The 17,798-nt window shown below is 45.4% G+C and overlaps 2 protein-coding genes across 5 annotated transcripts in view; one reads left to right on the plus strand and one right to left on the minus strand.

Moving 5' to 3' along the window:
- KIAA1549L (KIAA1549 like) overlaps positions 1–17,798 on the plus strand; it is a 231,739-nt gene that overhangs the window by 15,222 nt on the left and 198,719 nt on the right. The window lies entirely within an intron of this gene.
- On the minus strand, positions 2,737–16,997 carry LOC114499520. The gene is given in 4 exon segments (XM_036027608.1): positions 2,737–2,968; positions 2,971–3,279; positions 8,710–8,924; positions 16,858–16,997. Coding segments are annotated over 4 exon segments (759 nt in total). The 3' UTR covers positions 2,737–2,873.

A 17,798-nucleotide genomic window follows, 5' to 3' on the forward strand; every position in this document is an offset into this window, starting at 1 on the left:
TCTCTTTCTCCTTCTTTTCCCCTCTGTCTAAAAATAAATAAATAAATAAACATCTAAGGAAAAAAAATTCCATTATAAAAAAAAGAAGTGACAGGAAGCCATTGTGTGGTTTTAAGTAAGAGTGACCTTGACATTCAATTATCCAACCAGTTGGAGAAAGAGGAAATGTGGACTGTGTGTTCTGAAACCATAGCTAAAATTAAATATCATTGGCATGAAGCTTCCAAATTTTGGGAGAACCCTATTGTACCTTATGAATCCTACACAAACCTTCACATTCCTTATGATTTTCTCTTCATTTTACTAAATGAAGGTCCTCTGTGGCTCTAGCTCTTGCCTGCTCTTTCCTCCCGTTCTCCCTGCGTCCATTTCATCTTCTCCTTCCCTCCTTAACTAACCCCCCTCCCACCACCCTCTCCTCCTTCTAGGGGATCCTGCCAGAGTTGCCAGTGAGGGACCGATTGCTTAACCCTGGGGTGGATGACCCTTTGCCCTGTCATTCTACAGACCCTCCCAGGGCAGCCTCGTCCAAAGTCATAGATTCAGCGACCACCTGTGTAAGGATGATGCAAAAAACTCTTGCCTCGCTCCCGAGGATGAGACTCCAATACCCATGATTTATTGGACATCTTTACTTACGGCCACGGCCAACATTTCTCCTTCAAAGTGAACACAGCTTCTCTGTGTCTCGCTCCCCATTCTGTGTTTTCTACTTCAGCGAGTGTGACCACCACCCATTTGTTGGAGCCAGAAATCTGAGAATCATCTTATATTCTTTTCCCCCTTCTCTAATTGGCTGCTGGGCCTCACTACTGGTATTTCTGATCACTGTCATAATTCTGCCCCTTTTCTGTCTCTGCCGCCGTAGTTCAGGTTTGTGTTCTTGTCGAAGCCATGCCTCCTGATTGGCCACGCTGCCTCTAGCCTTGGCTCCCTTCTAGCCAGTTTCATCCTCCAGCCAGAGATTCTAATAAAACAAACCCACCCAGAGCCATCAGTGGCTCCCCATAACTCAGTTCAACTCCACTGCTTAGCTCTCTAGGATCTGTGTGAATGAGCCAGTTCCCCTTAAGCCTTTTCATCCCCCTTAGATTTTATTCTTTCTTCCTGGGAAGTCTTCTTAGCCCTGTCTACTTGGTTAGCATCTGCACTTTCTTCAAGACTCAGTTCAAGTATTGCCTCTGTCAGGGAGCCTTTCCCGGTGCCCGCTCTGCCCTCCACTCCGGGAGTTAGGTGCCGCCCTCGACTCCTACACTCTCTACTGTCCTCCGTGGCCTACTGCTCTATTTCCTGCATCAGGCTGTGAGCTCCTCACAGGAGTGGTTCCCAAAAGGTCCTCCCAGGTAGTACACAGGGTCATGGAAACCCTTCTACAACAGCTGTGATCCCTGTGTAAAAGTGTTTTTGTGGTCACTGAGGGCACATGCTGTTATAGTCATGTCTACTAGAAAAACTTGCTCAGGAGGAAGAGGAAAGAATATACTATAAAGTCAAGCCAGCACTAAGGGACAATTGAGACATTGCCCTGGGAGCCTGGAAGACAGTAGGTAGGGCTGTCAGGGCAGAAAGTAGTGCTGCTTCAGCTGCTGAAAGTGGGATAATTGTGGAGTCGGTGTAAGTGCTAGGGAAGGAAAGTGTGCAGACAAGCTCTGAAGTTTGAGAGCCGTTATCTTACAGGCTGGGATTAGGTCTTGCTTGTCTTAGCGCAAGGCCTTACACATACGCGGTAAGTAAGGGATGGCTGTGATGTGTATTAAGGAAGGAAGAGAATTTCTCTGGATGTCTTGACCATACATGTAAAGTCCCATCATGTTATTTCTGATCATAAAACCTTTCTTGATCATTTTGCCAAAGAACATTTATGGATAGCATAGCACTTATCTAACAGAAATGAAAAACATTTAAAAATCAGGAGCATTTTCATAAAATTCAGGATTTCCAGGTTCTCTTGAAACAATCAGGAGATTGCCCCACGCTGGCCCACTTCAATCATGTATTGGCTGTGATGGGTTTACGGTGGTAACAGCCTAATCCCCAAGTCTGTAATGGCTCAAAGCCAGAGGACTTTATTTCTCAGTCACATAAAGACCAGGTGAATGTGCCTCATTGGCAGGGAGCTCTCTGCCAAGAAGTGACTCAGGGACCCAGGATCCTTCATTTGTGGTTTTGCCCTCTTCATTCTGTGACTTCCAAGGCTGCTGTGCTTGTCTGCACCCAGCTGATGGAAGGGGAAAGAGAAAGGGGAACAGGTCCGAGAGGACTGTGTATCATTCTGGCCACATTCCATGGATTAATGTGGCTCTGTCACTCGGCCACACCTGCCTGTAGAAAGACTGGGAAACATGGAGTGACAACAGGTGTGGAGGACAGCCAGCTGTTCTCTGATATGACTCGTTTTCACCTGTGTGGCCCCTTCAGGTATTTGAGTTTGCAATCCTTGGTTTAACAGCAGTAAGTGGTGGAGATAAGGAAACTTGGGTTCTAATTTCTGTAATGTCATTTCCAGCAGGACATTGGCTTCATTTATTTTGGTCACTGCTGTATACTTAGTGCCTGGCACACAGTAGGTGTTCCCCAAAGCCTTTGTTGATTATATGAATGAATCCCCTTCTGACCCGGGTGATGATAATAGCTACCATTTACTTAGTGCTTATTATGTTCCTTCCTTCCTTCCTTCCTTCCTCCCGTCCTTCCTTCCTTCCTTCCTCCCGTCCTTCCTTCCTTCCTTCCTTCCTTCCTTCCTTCCTTCCTTCCTTCCTTCCTTCCTTCCTTCCTTCCTTCCTTCCTATGAAAGGGAAACTTTATTGAGGCCCCAGGGTTATGGGGTTCAGGCAGAAGGCTGGCCTGTGAGCTGGGAAGGTGGTGGAACGGCCTCATTTAACCTTCTTCTTGGGGTGCAGGTTGTTGGTATGGCCACACTTCTTGAGGCAGTAGACAGCGCAGGGGTGTAGGCAGGTGTAACACTTGGGCAGATCACCTTGTTGAAGTTGTACTGGGCGAGCTGGCAGAGGGAGGGCTCGATGATGCCACCATGCAGATTAAGCACCAAGCACAGGGTGGACTCTTTCTGCATGTTGTAGTATAAGAGACTGTGGCCATCCCCCAGCTGTTGGCCCCCCCAAATCAGATGCTGCTGGTCAGGTGGGATACCCTCCTTGTCTTGGATTTTAGCTTTGCCATTCTCAGTGGTGTCACTGGCCTTGACTTTGAGGGTGACGGTCCTGCCAGTCAGGGTCTTTACAAAGACCTCTGCATCTGCTGGGGAGGCTGCTTTGTTGCCTCATTGAAAAACTACATTCTTAATTCTTTTAGTACAGCGACTTGAAACCCATGAGCTCCTTCAGCTCCAGTTAATGTTTTTGTAATATCGTAAGACCTGGGGGATGTGAGGGAAACAGGGAAAAAAACACTTCTCTATTCTGAATTTTGTTGGCTTATTATCCTGAAGCCAAAGAAGAACTTCTAGAAAATAATTCAAATGTCTTTACCTTTTCAGGATTTTATACTCATTAAACCCAAGGGTTGCAGCACTTGTAGTTTTTAACGTTTGTTACAGGTTGGATAAAATTTTTCTGAAGTCACCAAGCCTACCCTGTGGTTAGACTCCAGGCGGGGAACTGGCCATCTGCTGAAATGGACATCACCTCCTACAAACAGGCATCTCCCATGGTGGAATGCCACCCTGAGGGGCATCATGCTGAATCCCTCTGGCTCTGTCCACTGCCCACTGGCCATCTGTTCTCCCCGACCCCAGGGTTTATCTTGGCTTTGCATGCTGATGGACGAGATCTCTTCTGAGTCCACTGTACCCACCTTGGTCTTCTTCTTATTTTTAAAAATCTCTTCTTAAACCTTAGAAATGGTTCCAGATTATACTCACTGGGTTTTGGGAATTCAGAATGACAAAGATGAAGAAGGAAGAAAGGTGCAGGCATTTTGGTCCCAGGCTGTGGCCTTCCTGCTCATCTATCTGTCTACGGGCTCAACGTTTTGGCCCCTGGCATCATAAAACCTTGCCCTTGCTGGGAAGAGCTAACCTCACTCACGCCGATGGGAGACTGTCTTTTGATTCCTCATTAGTTAGTTGTTGATCTCAACTCATCATGAAGAAGGATATTTAATAATCTGCTCTGAACTTAGTATTAATTCATAGACAAATAATTTCTATTATTTTGACATTAGGCCACCTATTTCAATGATAATTTTTACAGGCTTGTTAATTTTTGGACTTTCAGGTATGGCCATCTTTAAGAGTCAGGGGTACTTGTGAAGATGTAGAAACCAACCAATCAGATATCGACTGAACATGGACGAGCTGAGCAAGGTCAATGTTAAGTGAGGTTTCCAAAATGGCACCAATCGTTCTTTTAAGGAAAATACACAAGGCCATGATTACATGAAAATAGCTCATCAAATACAGAAGGTAACGTATCTAGGTGCAGAGAGTAAAGGTTAAAAGCATTTATCTCATTTTTTTATTCCTCATGAACTGGGTTGTCAAATTCAGTCTCCACTTCACTCGGGGTGGTAAGTGGCCGGGACTGGTGGGTCCCCAATGCCAGGAGCCTCTCTGAAAAGGCAGCAGTTGCCGAGGGTCTGCGGTCGTGGTCTCAGATGGTGCTAGAGGTCCTCAGGGAACTTCTGAATGGTTGATCTTCACCAGAGCAAGTCTTAGAGAATCGTGTGCCAGCAACAGAATCTTTAAGTGAAGTTGGTATTTTGTTCCTGAAATATATCCTTAACCATAACACACAGTGTGAAAATTGTGGAATAAAATAATCCTTAGATTGTTCATGGCTGAACCGCCTGAACTGCAGACTGTCTGCATGGACAGCTCTGCATCGCGTGAGTCCCAGTGAAAGCAATGGTCTCCACTTGCTCCGTCGTATTCCGGACCCTGTGCTGGGTGCCTGAAGTGCTTGTTACAGCATTTCATCTTCACAGGTGCTTTACAAGATGTGACTCCAAATATTCCAATTTAACAGATGGGGAGACTGAGGCTGAAGGAGGCGATGTAACTTGCCCAGGACCACACAGCTTAATGACGTTGGGTCTGTCCCTCTGAACCCAAGGCTAACTGCTCTGCGTGATTGCACCTGCTCCTTCTCTGCCCAGTGGACTGCACCTCAGGCCTGAGGATGCGATAATGCAGTTTTAGCTCATAGGCACGTATCTATGCCTTCCAGAGGTCATTCACAACCGTTACTTCCTAGTATGATCTGGCCTCAAAGGGGGTGTAAACATGGCTGTGGCTATGAGGATATCCACGTTTGGGTCTCCTCATTTGAGATTTGAGATGCACACCAAATGACAGTCATTTCCAAATGTTTACTGTTGAGGATAATGAGAATTGAATAGATTGTGTTTTGATCCCCATACTGTTTGAAATTCAAGTACCCTGGCCAGAACTCTCTAACATTTTATGGAATTCTTCAAAACTCACACCCAGAGATTGAATCAATTTTGCTTTTAGTCTTTTTCAGCCTTTTGAAAACGTATAGGCTGGAGTCACACTGTGGCTCTGCATCTAAATAAAATTTAGATGCCGTGGGACCCAATTCTGAACTTGCCCTTTGAGCTTGGCGAGTTATGGATTTGTCTGGAGGGCTCGTCGTTTTTCCTGCTCTTGGTGACCACCACATTTCTCATGCCGGCAATATTGAAAATAGTGTTTTGGTTTGCAGCTACCTGTTATGGAATTCACATAAATTTATGCCCGAGGACTGGACCTGAGATGGATGTTGAGAATTTCTTGCATCTGTGTACTCAGTTTCAAAATTTCCAATAGATTTCTCATATCATTCACCCATTCAGCAGTCTTGCTGAGTGCCTACCACGTGCCAGCTGCAGGGCTCGCCTTCACGTGAAGACTCACCACCATTGCTCTCATCCAGCCCCTGTCTCAGGGTGGCTGCTAATGGCCTCTGAGTGGCTGTCAGCACTCACCTGCTCAGCACACGTTTATTTGCCGGATGCCAATTATCTGCAGGGACTGGTAGGTGTTAGGGCACAGTCATAAGTCCCGACAATATGGTAGGTTGGGACGAGGGGGGGTCTTGGTCAAAGAGATGCCACCAGGCTTTGGAGCACCAGGGGTGTCCCTCCACAGCAAGTAAATAAATAGAAACAAAATAAATGCTGGGTGACAGGCAAAGAATCCTTTAACTAATCTCTCTCATTTTACAGAGAAAATGTTGAGGCTCAGAGAAGAATGATTTGGTCAAATTAAGTAACCAATAATACAGGGGTGGGCAAAAGTAGGTGTACAGCTGTGAGTACCCAAAACAGAGTTTATTCTTTTATTATTATTTATTAATTATTGGTTTATAACTGTAAATCTACTTTTGCCCACCCCTGTATTGAAGTTTTCATTTTAGGATTTGGCAACTTCTTTGGTTTTAAGCTCAATAAGACTAAGGAATAAAATTGCCCTTTTAAACATCTTCTGGCTTTGATTGTCATATTTTTCTAACAGCCAACCAGAGGTGAGGAGAGTATAATAAACCCCATTTGCTAGATGAGTAATTTCAGTCACACAGATTGAATGACTTGGCTTGTGGTCACTCAGCTGGTTAATGACGGTGTCAGACCCAGAGCCCTCGTCAGTGTCCTGCGTCCTGGCCACCAGGCCCTGGCTGGAGCTGTGCTCCTGTGTGCCACTGGGGAGGAAGAAAGGGGGGAATGGAGTGTAGGTGGGAGGGGAGGAAGATACAGGGTCAGCGAGCTCGGAGTTTGGGATTTTGCAGAGGGGTTGCTTCTTCTCTGGCACCACGCAGAATGTGGGTGGGAAGTTGCGTGAATGTTTCTGCTTCTCCCTGCTACCTTTCTTCCTTCACCCTCACACAAAGCCTCCTTTTGCATCGAAATGTCTGCCTTCCCTCTTCTTGTTGCTGTCTGCTTCTGACCTTACAGATACCCGACTTCATTTATCGAGGATTAGATGCGCTTGAAGTCTTCCTCCGGGGGCCAGGTTCTGCCATCAGTGTGAGCAACATCAGGACCCACGTGGATGACCCACTGCCTCCTCCCACCACTTGCAGAGCTTCTTGACTTCTTAGTTGGGTCCATCTTTATTTTCACTTCAGCTCAGCCACTCTTCCCCAAGGGTCATACCCTGGACCACCCTCAGGGGCTTGCACTCCCCCTGAACTCTGACACTCCAGTATTCCACTATCTGTCCCCAACCTCTTATCATCTGGTGCTTGCTCCCTTATTCCCACTTTGCCTACTTTTCGGCCTTTCTGAGGTGTCGACCCCCTCCAACTCTTATTTGTAATGTGGTCCATCTGCCCCATCATGCTGCTGCTTCCCGCGCTCTCCAGCGGAGCCCTGTGCCTGTCTCGGTCCCTGTGTCATTCTGTCCTTCTCACTTGCACACGCTCTACCTTCGGATTGTTCCGTCGTTCCCTGTCTCTGCTTCAACCCACAGGCTGCTGAATATATAACGAGGCACCTGGCACTTCCGTGCCTTTATGATTCTTGTTTCCAGCATCTCTGCAGTCACCTGGTCTGACAGTGCTCATCTCAGCAGGGTCTTCGGTGCCACTGGCCATCCCTTCGTAGAGTTCTCATTTCCCCAGATGGCCCTTCCAAATGTCCAAGACTCTCTGTGAGCCTTCTAGTGCACTTCTGGCTGCCCAGTCTACATTCTCAATCAATGACTTTCATGGCACCATCTTCATTTAATTTCAATTTATGTCTTTATTTATTTAAAGGATTTATTTATTTATTTTTAGAGAGAGAAGAAGGGAGAGAGAAAGAGAGGGAGAGAAACATCCATCTGCTGCCTCTCGCACACCCACAACTAGGGATCTGGCCTGCAACCCAGGCATGTGCCTTGACTGGGAATCGAACCAGCCACCGTTTGATTTGCAGGCAGGCCACTGAGCCACACCAGCCAGGGCCCATCTTCACTTTAAATGTGGGTGTGCCCCATGGTTCTGTCTTAGCCTTCTTGTCTTCTAACTTCACCAACATCTAGGTCTAGATGACTCACAGTGACACACCTTTCACAGAGTTTCTGCTGCACTCCAGCCCTGTTCTCTCTCACAGACTCTTCCAGTAGCCACACACACAGCTGTTTCCCAACCTGTTCTCCTCCTCTGGTCCTTCTGCTGTAAGCCTGGCCTGGGTGAGTGGAGCCTCTGTCTGCCTGGCCACACGAGCCAGACACCAGAGTCATCCCAGACTCTTCCCTCTGTCAGCCAGCACCTCTGATTGGTCCTGTCAATTCTGTCTTAATACTTCCTGTGTCTGCCTCCTCTTCCTCCATTTACTCAGGCCCCTAGGATTTCCCATCTGGATGATTTCTGTAGCCTCCTGTTTAGTGTCCTTTTCCCCACCCACCTTAGTGCATCCTCTATAGGTCTAAGTCATAGAACAAATTGTATCTCCTTCTTGTATCCTAAGGCTAAGACTTCTATCGGCCCACTGTCTTAGCATGCACCATGTTTGACACATGGTGTTAGCCTGCACCATCTTTGAGAACTGTTTTCTTTGGGCTTTACTTGCCTATATGAAAAGTCAGGAAATGTTACGTAAGATCTCTACACTTCCAGCTTACTACTGGAAACCATAGGCCCTGGCTCCCTGACTCCTGCCTTTGCCCTGGGCAGCAGCTGGCTGCACAGCGGGACAGTGGTGACCCTCAGATGGAGTCAGTCACAGACCTGCCTTCCCAGGTGTGCTTCACTCACCTATGTCACCCACCTGGCTCCTGCATCCTTGAGTCGGTGGCCTTTGGTCTGTGGCATGAAGTTGGGCCTCGAGATGCAGGGGCCCCACTGCAGTCCTTGTTCCCTGTGCCCATCGGGCTTACTTTCTGGAGCACCTCAAACTTGGCATTCTGTTTCACGGCTCTGTCTTGGCGCACATTCCTCTCCTGGTTAAAACTCACACGAGAGGCAATACTCTTTTCTGAGAACCTTGGGAACCAAGGGGATGACAGTTTCGTCCTTAATCATGTAGAATAGGGGTCCATGAGCTCCTCGAGTATTCTTTCCCACATTATTTTGGTGGCAGTGCATGATAAGAACTACAGTTTACATTTTGACCCAACACACACCCAACTAAAGAAAAAAAGTGCCGAGAAATAATACCTTCTATGACCTCTCTTATTTTTTTCCTTTTCCTCTTCTTTTCCTTTTGTTTTCCATCTTTTCCTTCCTCCCTTTCTCCCTTTTCCATCCAAGCCGGTCATAGTGCACTACACAGATTTCGTGATCCACTAACGATCCATCCTTTGCACGCACTGCCTGGGGATGTGTGTCAGGCAATCCTTAAAATTTTATGTTTAAATCCACGTGTACTTTTCTGGGAGAAAAGATTTCCTTAGTATTTAGGGGCCTGTCCAAAACAGATTGTCTAGTATTGACTTAGATATTTTATTTTCATTGAGATTCGACATCACCAGTTCCACGCACCCAAGCGTAGAAATTAGTGAGATTATTCTGAATGTGGGCCCTCCGTGTCGGCTCTCTGACATGGCCTGTATTGTTTGTTGTTAAATGAAGCTAATATTTGCAGACGCTCAGGGAGGGTGAAACGATCCTTTAAATCTCTTGCATGCGCGCGCAGGTGAAAAGCGCGGTGAGGCTCCATAAAAAGGATTTACTTGGTGAAGGAGGTTTAATAAAACCTTCATTTAAAGTCAGATAAAATAACAACCCAGGAAACCTTTTTTTTCTTTTGGTTTATATCACGTCATTTGTTCAACCATGGCCCTTGGTAGTAGGAATGAAGAAAAAAGTGGTGAATAAAGTAATAGTCTCACCCTCGAGAATCCAGAAAAGAAGAAAAAGAAATGAAAATGGAGTATTTGCCCAAGCATTAATATAAATAGAATAAATATTATAAATGCATCGATGCCAAAATGTGTCAAAGAAAACTTAAATTAGATTTGTGGAAGGGATGAGTAAGAAGATAACAGGACATGAAAAGATGGCCAAAATGATTTTGAGCTACAAAATTATGAAGCTGTGGTTTTTGAGTAATAGTTCAAATGAAACTGCCATAAAAAAAAAAAAACAAAAACAATTTGCTCTGGCTGGTGCGGCTCAGTGGTTGAATGCCAGTCTATGAATCAAAGTGTTGCTGGTTTGATTCCCAGTAGGGGGCACGTGAGAGGCAACCATACGTTGATGTTTCTCTCCTTCTCTTCCTCCCTCCCTTCCCCTCTGTCTAAAAACGAACAAATAAATAAATAGATAACATCTTTCAAACAAAAACCAAAACAATTCCAAATTAAATACCCTTTGTCATGTCTTCCGTGTTACCCCCTTACATGTTTGGTTGGCAAAAGAACCAAAAGCAGCCTTCGGAAGAGCGCCTTCTCCGTGTCCTAGGAGAGGAAGCCTCTGTGTCAGCAGGCTTCCCGGCCTGGCCTGCTCTCGGGAGGGCTACTGGCTTCTCTGAGTGGGAAGATGTATTATTATCCGTATGTTCCACTCCTCTGAGTGATCTTGGCCGTTGGAGCAAAACGAACTCATCACTACACCAGTCAAAAAATGAAAAATGATTACTATGATGAGTTTTCCTTTTTTCCTTTTGTAACACAGTTACCATTTTATTATAATTTGTGTGTGTGTGGGGGGGGGGGATGGAGTATGAGAAAACCTTGTTACTCCCCCAAAACCGGCGTGCAGAGAACAGGGACAAACATAATCCCAAATCCCAGGACATCAGCACACCCGCTGTCCCGTTTCTGTTCGTAGCTGAGAGCTGCTTTCATTGGCTGGGCTCGCTTTCAGGAGACTGGGGCGGGGGAGGGGCTCCTGTGGGCTCCCACTTACGCTTCACACGTGCACAGGCCATATGGCCGCACGGATGTGCCTGTGCACAGGAGGGGCGCCTGCCGGACCCCTTGGCTGTCTATTTGGTGTCTCTGTTTTCAGGGGATCTTTGATCCAAATCACAGGACCTCGTACGTCTCACAGGCAGATGGACGTAGACGGGGTGCTGGAGCACAAGATCACTCTTGCTGATGCTGTGTTGTAATCTGGCAGAGAGAGAAGCTCCCCAGAGCCCAGAAATCCCAGGAGGCCTGACATTTGCTCTCCATCCTGTGCGTTTCTTCAGGCCCTCACCCCATGCTGCACCGAAGGGATTACCTCTCACTGAACCTTCCTTTGCAAATCTAACTGAAAAGGGGTCAGGGCACCGTCCAGGAAGCAGTTACTTTGCTGTCCCCCACCCCCTTTTTTTTTATTTCCATCCATCCAGCCATTCATTCCTGCACTTTTGTAACTCTTTGGTTAGCCTTTGCTTTCATATATCCAGGTGTCAGATGAGGCCTTCTCGCCCCTTAAAGCCCTACTTAGAGGGGCTCCAGCGCCCCTGTTTGCCCACTGGTGGAAGTATAACGCACTTTCCTCAGGGGCTTGTGTGCTTCCCCTCTCTTCTGCCTTCGAGCTTCTGCCTCCGAGCTTCTGCCTCCACGAATGACCCAGTTTGTTTTGGGGCTCTCTGTCCTATCTCTTCACACACCTATCCAGATAATGTGTTCAGTTTCTTTTCTTGATTCCTTCAAACAGCCCACCTGAACTCAGCATTTACAAGTACGCAGAAGACTTTATTTTTTTATTTTAATTTTTTTACATTACATCCCCAGAACTTTAATCCTGTAACTGAAGTTTGTAACTTTTGACCACCTTCACCGTTTTTCCCCTTCCCCCGCTCCATCCCCACGTGACTCTGGCAGCCACCAGTCTGTTCTCTGTTTCTACAGGTTTATTTTTTAAGATTCCACATGTAAGTGAGATCATTCAGTATTCATCTTTCTCTGTCGGACTTATTGCACGCAGCATAGTGTCCTCAAGGTTCATTCATGTTGTCGCAAATGGCAGGATTTCCTTCTTTTTTTTATGGCTGACTAATATCCCATTGCATATATAGACCACATCTTCATCCATTCATCCATTGACCGACACGTAGGTCATTTTTGTGTCTTGGCTGTGAATAATGCAGCAGTAAACATGGAATGCACAGGTATCTCTTTGAGAGAGTTGTTTTTCTCCCTTTGGTTACACATCCAAAAGGATGTTGGCTTTGTTAGGAAGACATTAATGATGGTTGCAGAGTCCAAAGGATTTACACTGCAGTGAAGCAAAAGACTGTAAAATGTTCATGCTGTGTGTCCTTGTTTTGAAAAGTTCTAAAAACCCTATTCTTCTGCCCTTGTCTTCCTATCTCTTGTTTTCTCTTTTATCCTCAATCCCCAAACTCCTCATCAGTTTCAGTTGGAGCTGTTGAGCTTTCCTTGGTCACTTCTGACTCTTAGCGATCCCTGCCTACAGTTGGGGCGGGGGGGTGGTCTCACCTTCCAAGCCCAAGAAGCACATCACTTTTTTTCTCCCTTCCTGAACAAGATAGTTCTCTTCTTAACGGCTGTTCATATCATAGAAATTTAACTCAGTTACTTAACTGTGTACTTTCTAGAGAAAAATGAATTCTATTCTTTTAGGTAAGGAACAGGTATTTGTTGTATCCAAAATAGAAAGATCAGAAATGTCTCTTGCAGCACATTCTTCTCCCAGACACATAACAACCAAGCTGACGTGTTCTGGAGCCGGGAGGGAAGCCATTTGTACCAATAACTGGTCTGGAGGGCACAGGGGAGGGGAGAGCTAGATGCTGAGCCAGAAGTCAAGTGCAGGGGACTTTGCCACTTATCAGCTGTGGGCCTTGGCTTTGGGCCAATCACTTGCCTCTGTTTCCCCTCTGCAAAGATGGATTCAGTGATTTCTAATGTTTTCGAAAGCTAAATGTAGGTATACATTTTAGAGCTTCCTAAATCTTTGGGAAAGCTTTCTACACACAGATACCTAGTGTACGCAAGTTTTTTGTTTTTGTTTTTTGTTTTTTAAAAATCTCTGCATCCTGGCTCTACAAGTCCAAGATGATACAGATTTTCTTCTGTTCAGGAGTTGGTTGCCTCGCCTCTGACACTGCCCTTGACATTAGGTAGGTGTCTTTCCCTTAAACTGGATTCTGAAAAAGGCCAAAAGCTGCTTTTGTGGGAAACCTTTTTCTCCTTTAAAACAACACAACAGTCAGAGGTTAGATACAGTGCGGCTGGTGCTGGGGTGGGGGGTGGGGTGGGCGTGGAAGGCCAGGGATCCTGGCATCTGTGTTCTTCTGTTTGTTTTCTTTTTGAGGGGAGAAGTTTGTGAAACTTGGAGAGTCTCAAAACTCTCCCTCCCTCCCTGACAACAAACTGTGTGATCGAGGACTCTTGTGAAACCCTAGACTTTTAAAGGTCCTGGCGTACTGAAGTATTGGTTTGAGGGCTTTGCAGAATTCTTTATCAGAGGTCAGAAAGGTGGTGGTTCATAATTTATCGCCCTCTGAAGGGCTTTTTGTATGAAAGTCAAATGGATGACATTTACCGTCCTGAAAGTTTCCCTCGAGTTCTTGGTTTTGCTTGCTGGTTTTCCTGGAGATTAAAAGAGGTAGCATTTCTTCCAAGGTAGCCCCCTCCTCCTTCGTGCTCCAGTGACACTTTTGTTAATCCACTAATTTCGTTGGGGGTAGGCTCTAATGTCACACACACACTTTGGACTGTGCCTTTTCCCAGAATTATGAAGGCGAAAGAAAATCAATAAAGATCAGTTGCTAAATCAAGGTCATTCTGCTTGTTTTTTCTGTTCTCCTCACTCATTTATTCTCCTTTTTGGGGGAAAAAAAAACCTTTTGAATGACTTCATTTGATCATTATCATTATCCTCTTTCTCAATTTTAAATGAAAAGCCCACAAGCTAGCTTTTCTAGTGTGTTCTCATATCTTTTTTTTTTCTTCCCTGTACTTTTATTTTCATAGTGGTTTTCTGTAAGTCCTCAGGGCATTTTGGGATGAGATTGGGAAGAAAAACTCAGTACAGTGTAAAGTTACCTAACACCCATCTCAGGGTAGGAAAAACGCTTAAAACAGCCCGGGAAAAACCCCAAGGGAGTCTGGGGTAGTGGGAGCCACAAAGGCCCTTTTGTCTTTCCTCAGGTTCCTCTGTCTGTTGTGGCTGCCTTTCTGCCTTTTATTTCTCTTTGCTTGTGGCCCTCTGCTGTGTCTTTCCTCCTACCCCCAGTCCTCTTTTTCATGGAACTGTGGAAGATGAGATTTGGAGTGTGAACCATGGGAATCACTAAGACCAACCCCCTCGTTTTTTTTGGAAAAGGAAGCTTAGGCTTAGAGAAGCTACCATGAAAGGAGGCAGTGGGTTGTAGCGGAGAGATTTCTCTGAAGCTCTGGAAGTGCAAAGGAGTGGGCTCACATACTGGTTTAGCCATTTACTGGCTGAGCATTCCTGGGCCAGTCTCTTGAGTGCCTTGCTGGTGTATACGGCGATTGTAAATGGGGGCGGTAATACATTCCTCCTGGAGCTGTTGCGACAGGTTCATGGAGGTAACGAATCTCTTGTTCCCAGGCAGTGCCTAAGAAATCACCCCCTCCCCCAAATAGTAACCATTATCACCAGCTAGTTAGAGGCAGTACCTGGATTAGTTTGGTTGCAGGTTTCTCACTGTGATGGACATTGTAACCATCCTGATTCTGAAACACCCGTGTCAGTGCATCTCATGCTCTGCGTTCCATGGTTTTCAGTCTTCATGGCTTTTGACCTTGAAGTTGGCTTTTCAGTTCATGACCTCATCTCCGCCCTTGAAATTAATACTGCATTTTAAATTCTACTAGGTTCTTTGTGGGCCCATGCATGGGACATGGATGGGCATATGAGTAGGTAGCATTTGACTTTGTCCTTGAAGTGGTTGTAGGCTTGGGTCTAGGAAGGAGGCAGAAGGGAGTTCCAAGAAAGCGGAGCAGCAGGAGCAAAACTAGAAGCCAGGACTTGCAAGATGTGTTTGGGGAGTAGTGAGTTGTTTGCCAGGCCAGGGCGAAGACAGTTTCAAGAAGGCATGACTAGCCTACTGTATGAAATGCTGCAAAGACATGGAGGTAGGCAAAATCAGGGAAAGTGATTGGATTTGGCTACACAAGATTCCTTCAGGAGCTTCAGAAGGGCCCCTTCAGTGGAGTGGAGGGGGCACAAGCCGGGTGGTAATAATGGGCTACAAACAGGATGAGAGATGGGGAAGTGCTGTCTGTGGGGGCAGACCAGATGTCCCCAAACGCTGCTCCCCGGTAGTTAGAGATGAAACAAGAAATACAACATTGATATAGTATGTTTTTCATAAGTTTGTTTTATTTAGTTTAAATAGCCATCCCATAACCTGAGTTTGTAGCCCTACATTTTTGGTTTTAAAATGTCCTTTCTCTTACAATATGATGACAGTTCTCAAAGCTGGTTGCACATGAGAACGCTGGGGGAGCTTCTAGAAGCCGTAGTGTCCTGGCTGCGCCTCAGATCAGAGTCGGGGCCGGCCTCCTGCTGGGGTGGGGTCCGCACTCCCCACGTGGACTCTGTCGTGCAGCCAGGGTCGTGAGCCACTCTGCTAAGGGGTGGTGGGATTTTTATGGTAGTAGTTGTCGTTTTAATTTTTGAATGTCTTTACTTGACAAAATGAAAAATTGTAAACTCTTGGTTCACTGCCCAACCTTGTTTTGTTTTGTCTTCATTTTTACTTATATTTACCTTCTATTCTACTGATTTATGAAATTCAGATGGCAGGAGTCCACACGAAGTGAACTTTTTCAGTGACAGGGGCGAGTTCGTTATAGTTTTCTTTTTAAAGAGTTAGGTCTTCTAGTGCTTTTGAGCAGCATTCAGTGTACTTCCATCTTCTGGAACATTCCGTGTGTATGAGGTAAGGCACACGTGCGTTCTGAAGTAGAAATTGAGTATCACTGAAGATTACTGAGAAATCAAGTTGGAGACTCAGGTTTCATGGACATGCAGCCCACAGTCCTGTCTTCCATTTGAGTCTGTCTTTTTTTTTTATAAGCGATATTTTGGAAACATGAGGAAAGTTGGTCCTTTTTTAAAAAGATTTTATTTATTTATTTTTTAGAGAGGGAAGGGAGGGAGAAAGAGAGAGAGAGAGAGAAACATCAATGTGGGGTTGCTGGGGGCCGTGGCCTGCAACCCAGGCATGTGCCTTGACTGGGAACTGAACCTGCGATACTTTGGTTTGCAGCCTGCACTCAATCCACTGAGCTACGCCAGCCAGGGCTCCATTTGAGTCTTTCCTAGTCACCTGTGGGGGAAGAGGGTTCTTCTCGTGGATCCACCGTGCCTTCTGTCCTAGCTGCATGCAGGATGTCTTATCCTGTCTGGTCCTTTCTGACGCTGAAGGTACAGCACCTTTTTACTTACAATTACAAGTCTAAAGTATGGCATCATGTAGGTGAAACATTCTTATTCCTGCCTTCTGAAGCTTTTAGTTATTTTAATGTGTAAAGGTCAGAGTAGGAAACATCTTAAATGCAAAACATTTCATTTCCATTAAAGTTAAAGGTTCCTAAGCCTGTGTTATAGCCAATAAAAACGATGATGTTTAAATCAGCTAATGTCCCATTTCTTCCATGAATATTTTATATGAACTGCACAGAAAGAAAAGTCTGTATGTTTACCCAGTTATGTCCAGTGGTTATTGGAAACTTGTCTTCTTGGGTTAGTATATGAATAACTCCTATTATTTACATCCAGATTGTACAAAGAATTGCATGTATTGTTCTTGGAGCTTGTTCTGCAGACTAAGTAAACTGGCTGAATCTTGCTAATATAGGCATTCCCTGAATTACTAACATCTTTGCAGACTTGCTATAAATAAGACTGTGTGGGCTGGGCTGGGCCAGGAAAGTAGCTAGGTTCTACCAGGGGGCAGAAAAATGGTGTTTCTGGGTGCCTGCTTGCTCTGGATTAATCCTGAAGTGTATAGTGCTGTGCAGCAAGGAGTCTCTTAACAGACCTCCACTGGAGCAGCTGGCTGCGTTCATCAGTGCTGGCCATTTGCTCTGGGTCGGATGGCTGGGCAGGCAGATCACCCACAGTCAGGAAGCTGGTCTCTTCTCCCAACCCCGGGAGGATCAGTTGTACTGATTCCCACATTGTTGATAATCTGTTTGACTTGTTACTGTGATTTCTTAATGCATTGAAATATTATTGTGTAAATATTAAATATTAGCACGCACATAGTAATCTGCTGTGAGATAAGCGTTATTATTTTCCCCTTTTTACCAACAGAATATGGAGATACAGAGAGGTTAAATGACCTGCCTGACCTAGTCAGTGCCAGTGACAGGATCTGAACCCAGGTGGTCTGATTCTAGTTATAGTCTTACCTGATGTACTCGCTTCTCAGGGGAATACATAATCCTGGTGCAACCGAAGGCTTTCCAAGAGGGAATATGAAGGTGTTCCATAGTTGTCTCTGGGGAACGTGAATCTCACGAGATTCCCCGTTTGAAAACATTTCTTTTCCAGACGGTTCAGGGAAACGCTGCACTGGACACCGCCTTCCTAAAGATGAACTTTCACCTTCACTTTCTAGAGCGTGAGGACTTTGGTGGCAAAGAAACCACTTTTGCTTTCTTTACCCCAGAGTCTCCCAGACGTATTTGAACTTGGAATCCTTTCATCAAGAACCCTTATTAACATTCTGCAGAGCGAATGGTCTACAGAACATGACTTTCGTTGGCCCTGGATTTAGATTAATTAATTCCAAGAGAAGATGTGTTCACTAAACAGTGTGCACTCAGGATTGTTATTGTTATGCTGCCATTGAGCATAGTAGGTAAATATTTAAAACTTCTTACGATTTTAGACTTTTGATTTTATATTCTGGTGCAATCTATGTAATTAATTATCTTCGCTTATTTACTGGATACATTATAATAATCTGTCCTAATG

This window comes from Phyllostomus discolor, chromosome 6, assembly GCF_004126475.2.
Source record: "Phyllostomus discolor isolate MPI-MPIP mPhyDis1 chromosome 6, mPhyDis1.pri.v3, whole genome shotgun sequence".
NCBI classification, from domain to species: domain Eukaryota; kingdom Metazoa; phylum Chordata; class Mammalia; order Chiroptera; family Phyllostomidae; genus Phyllostomus; species Phyllostomus discolor.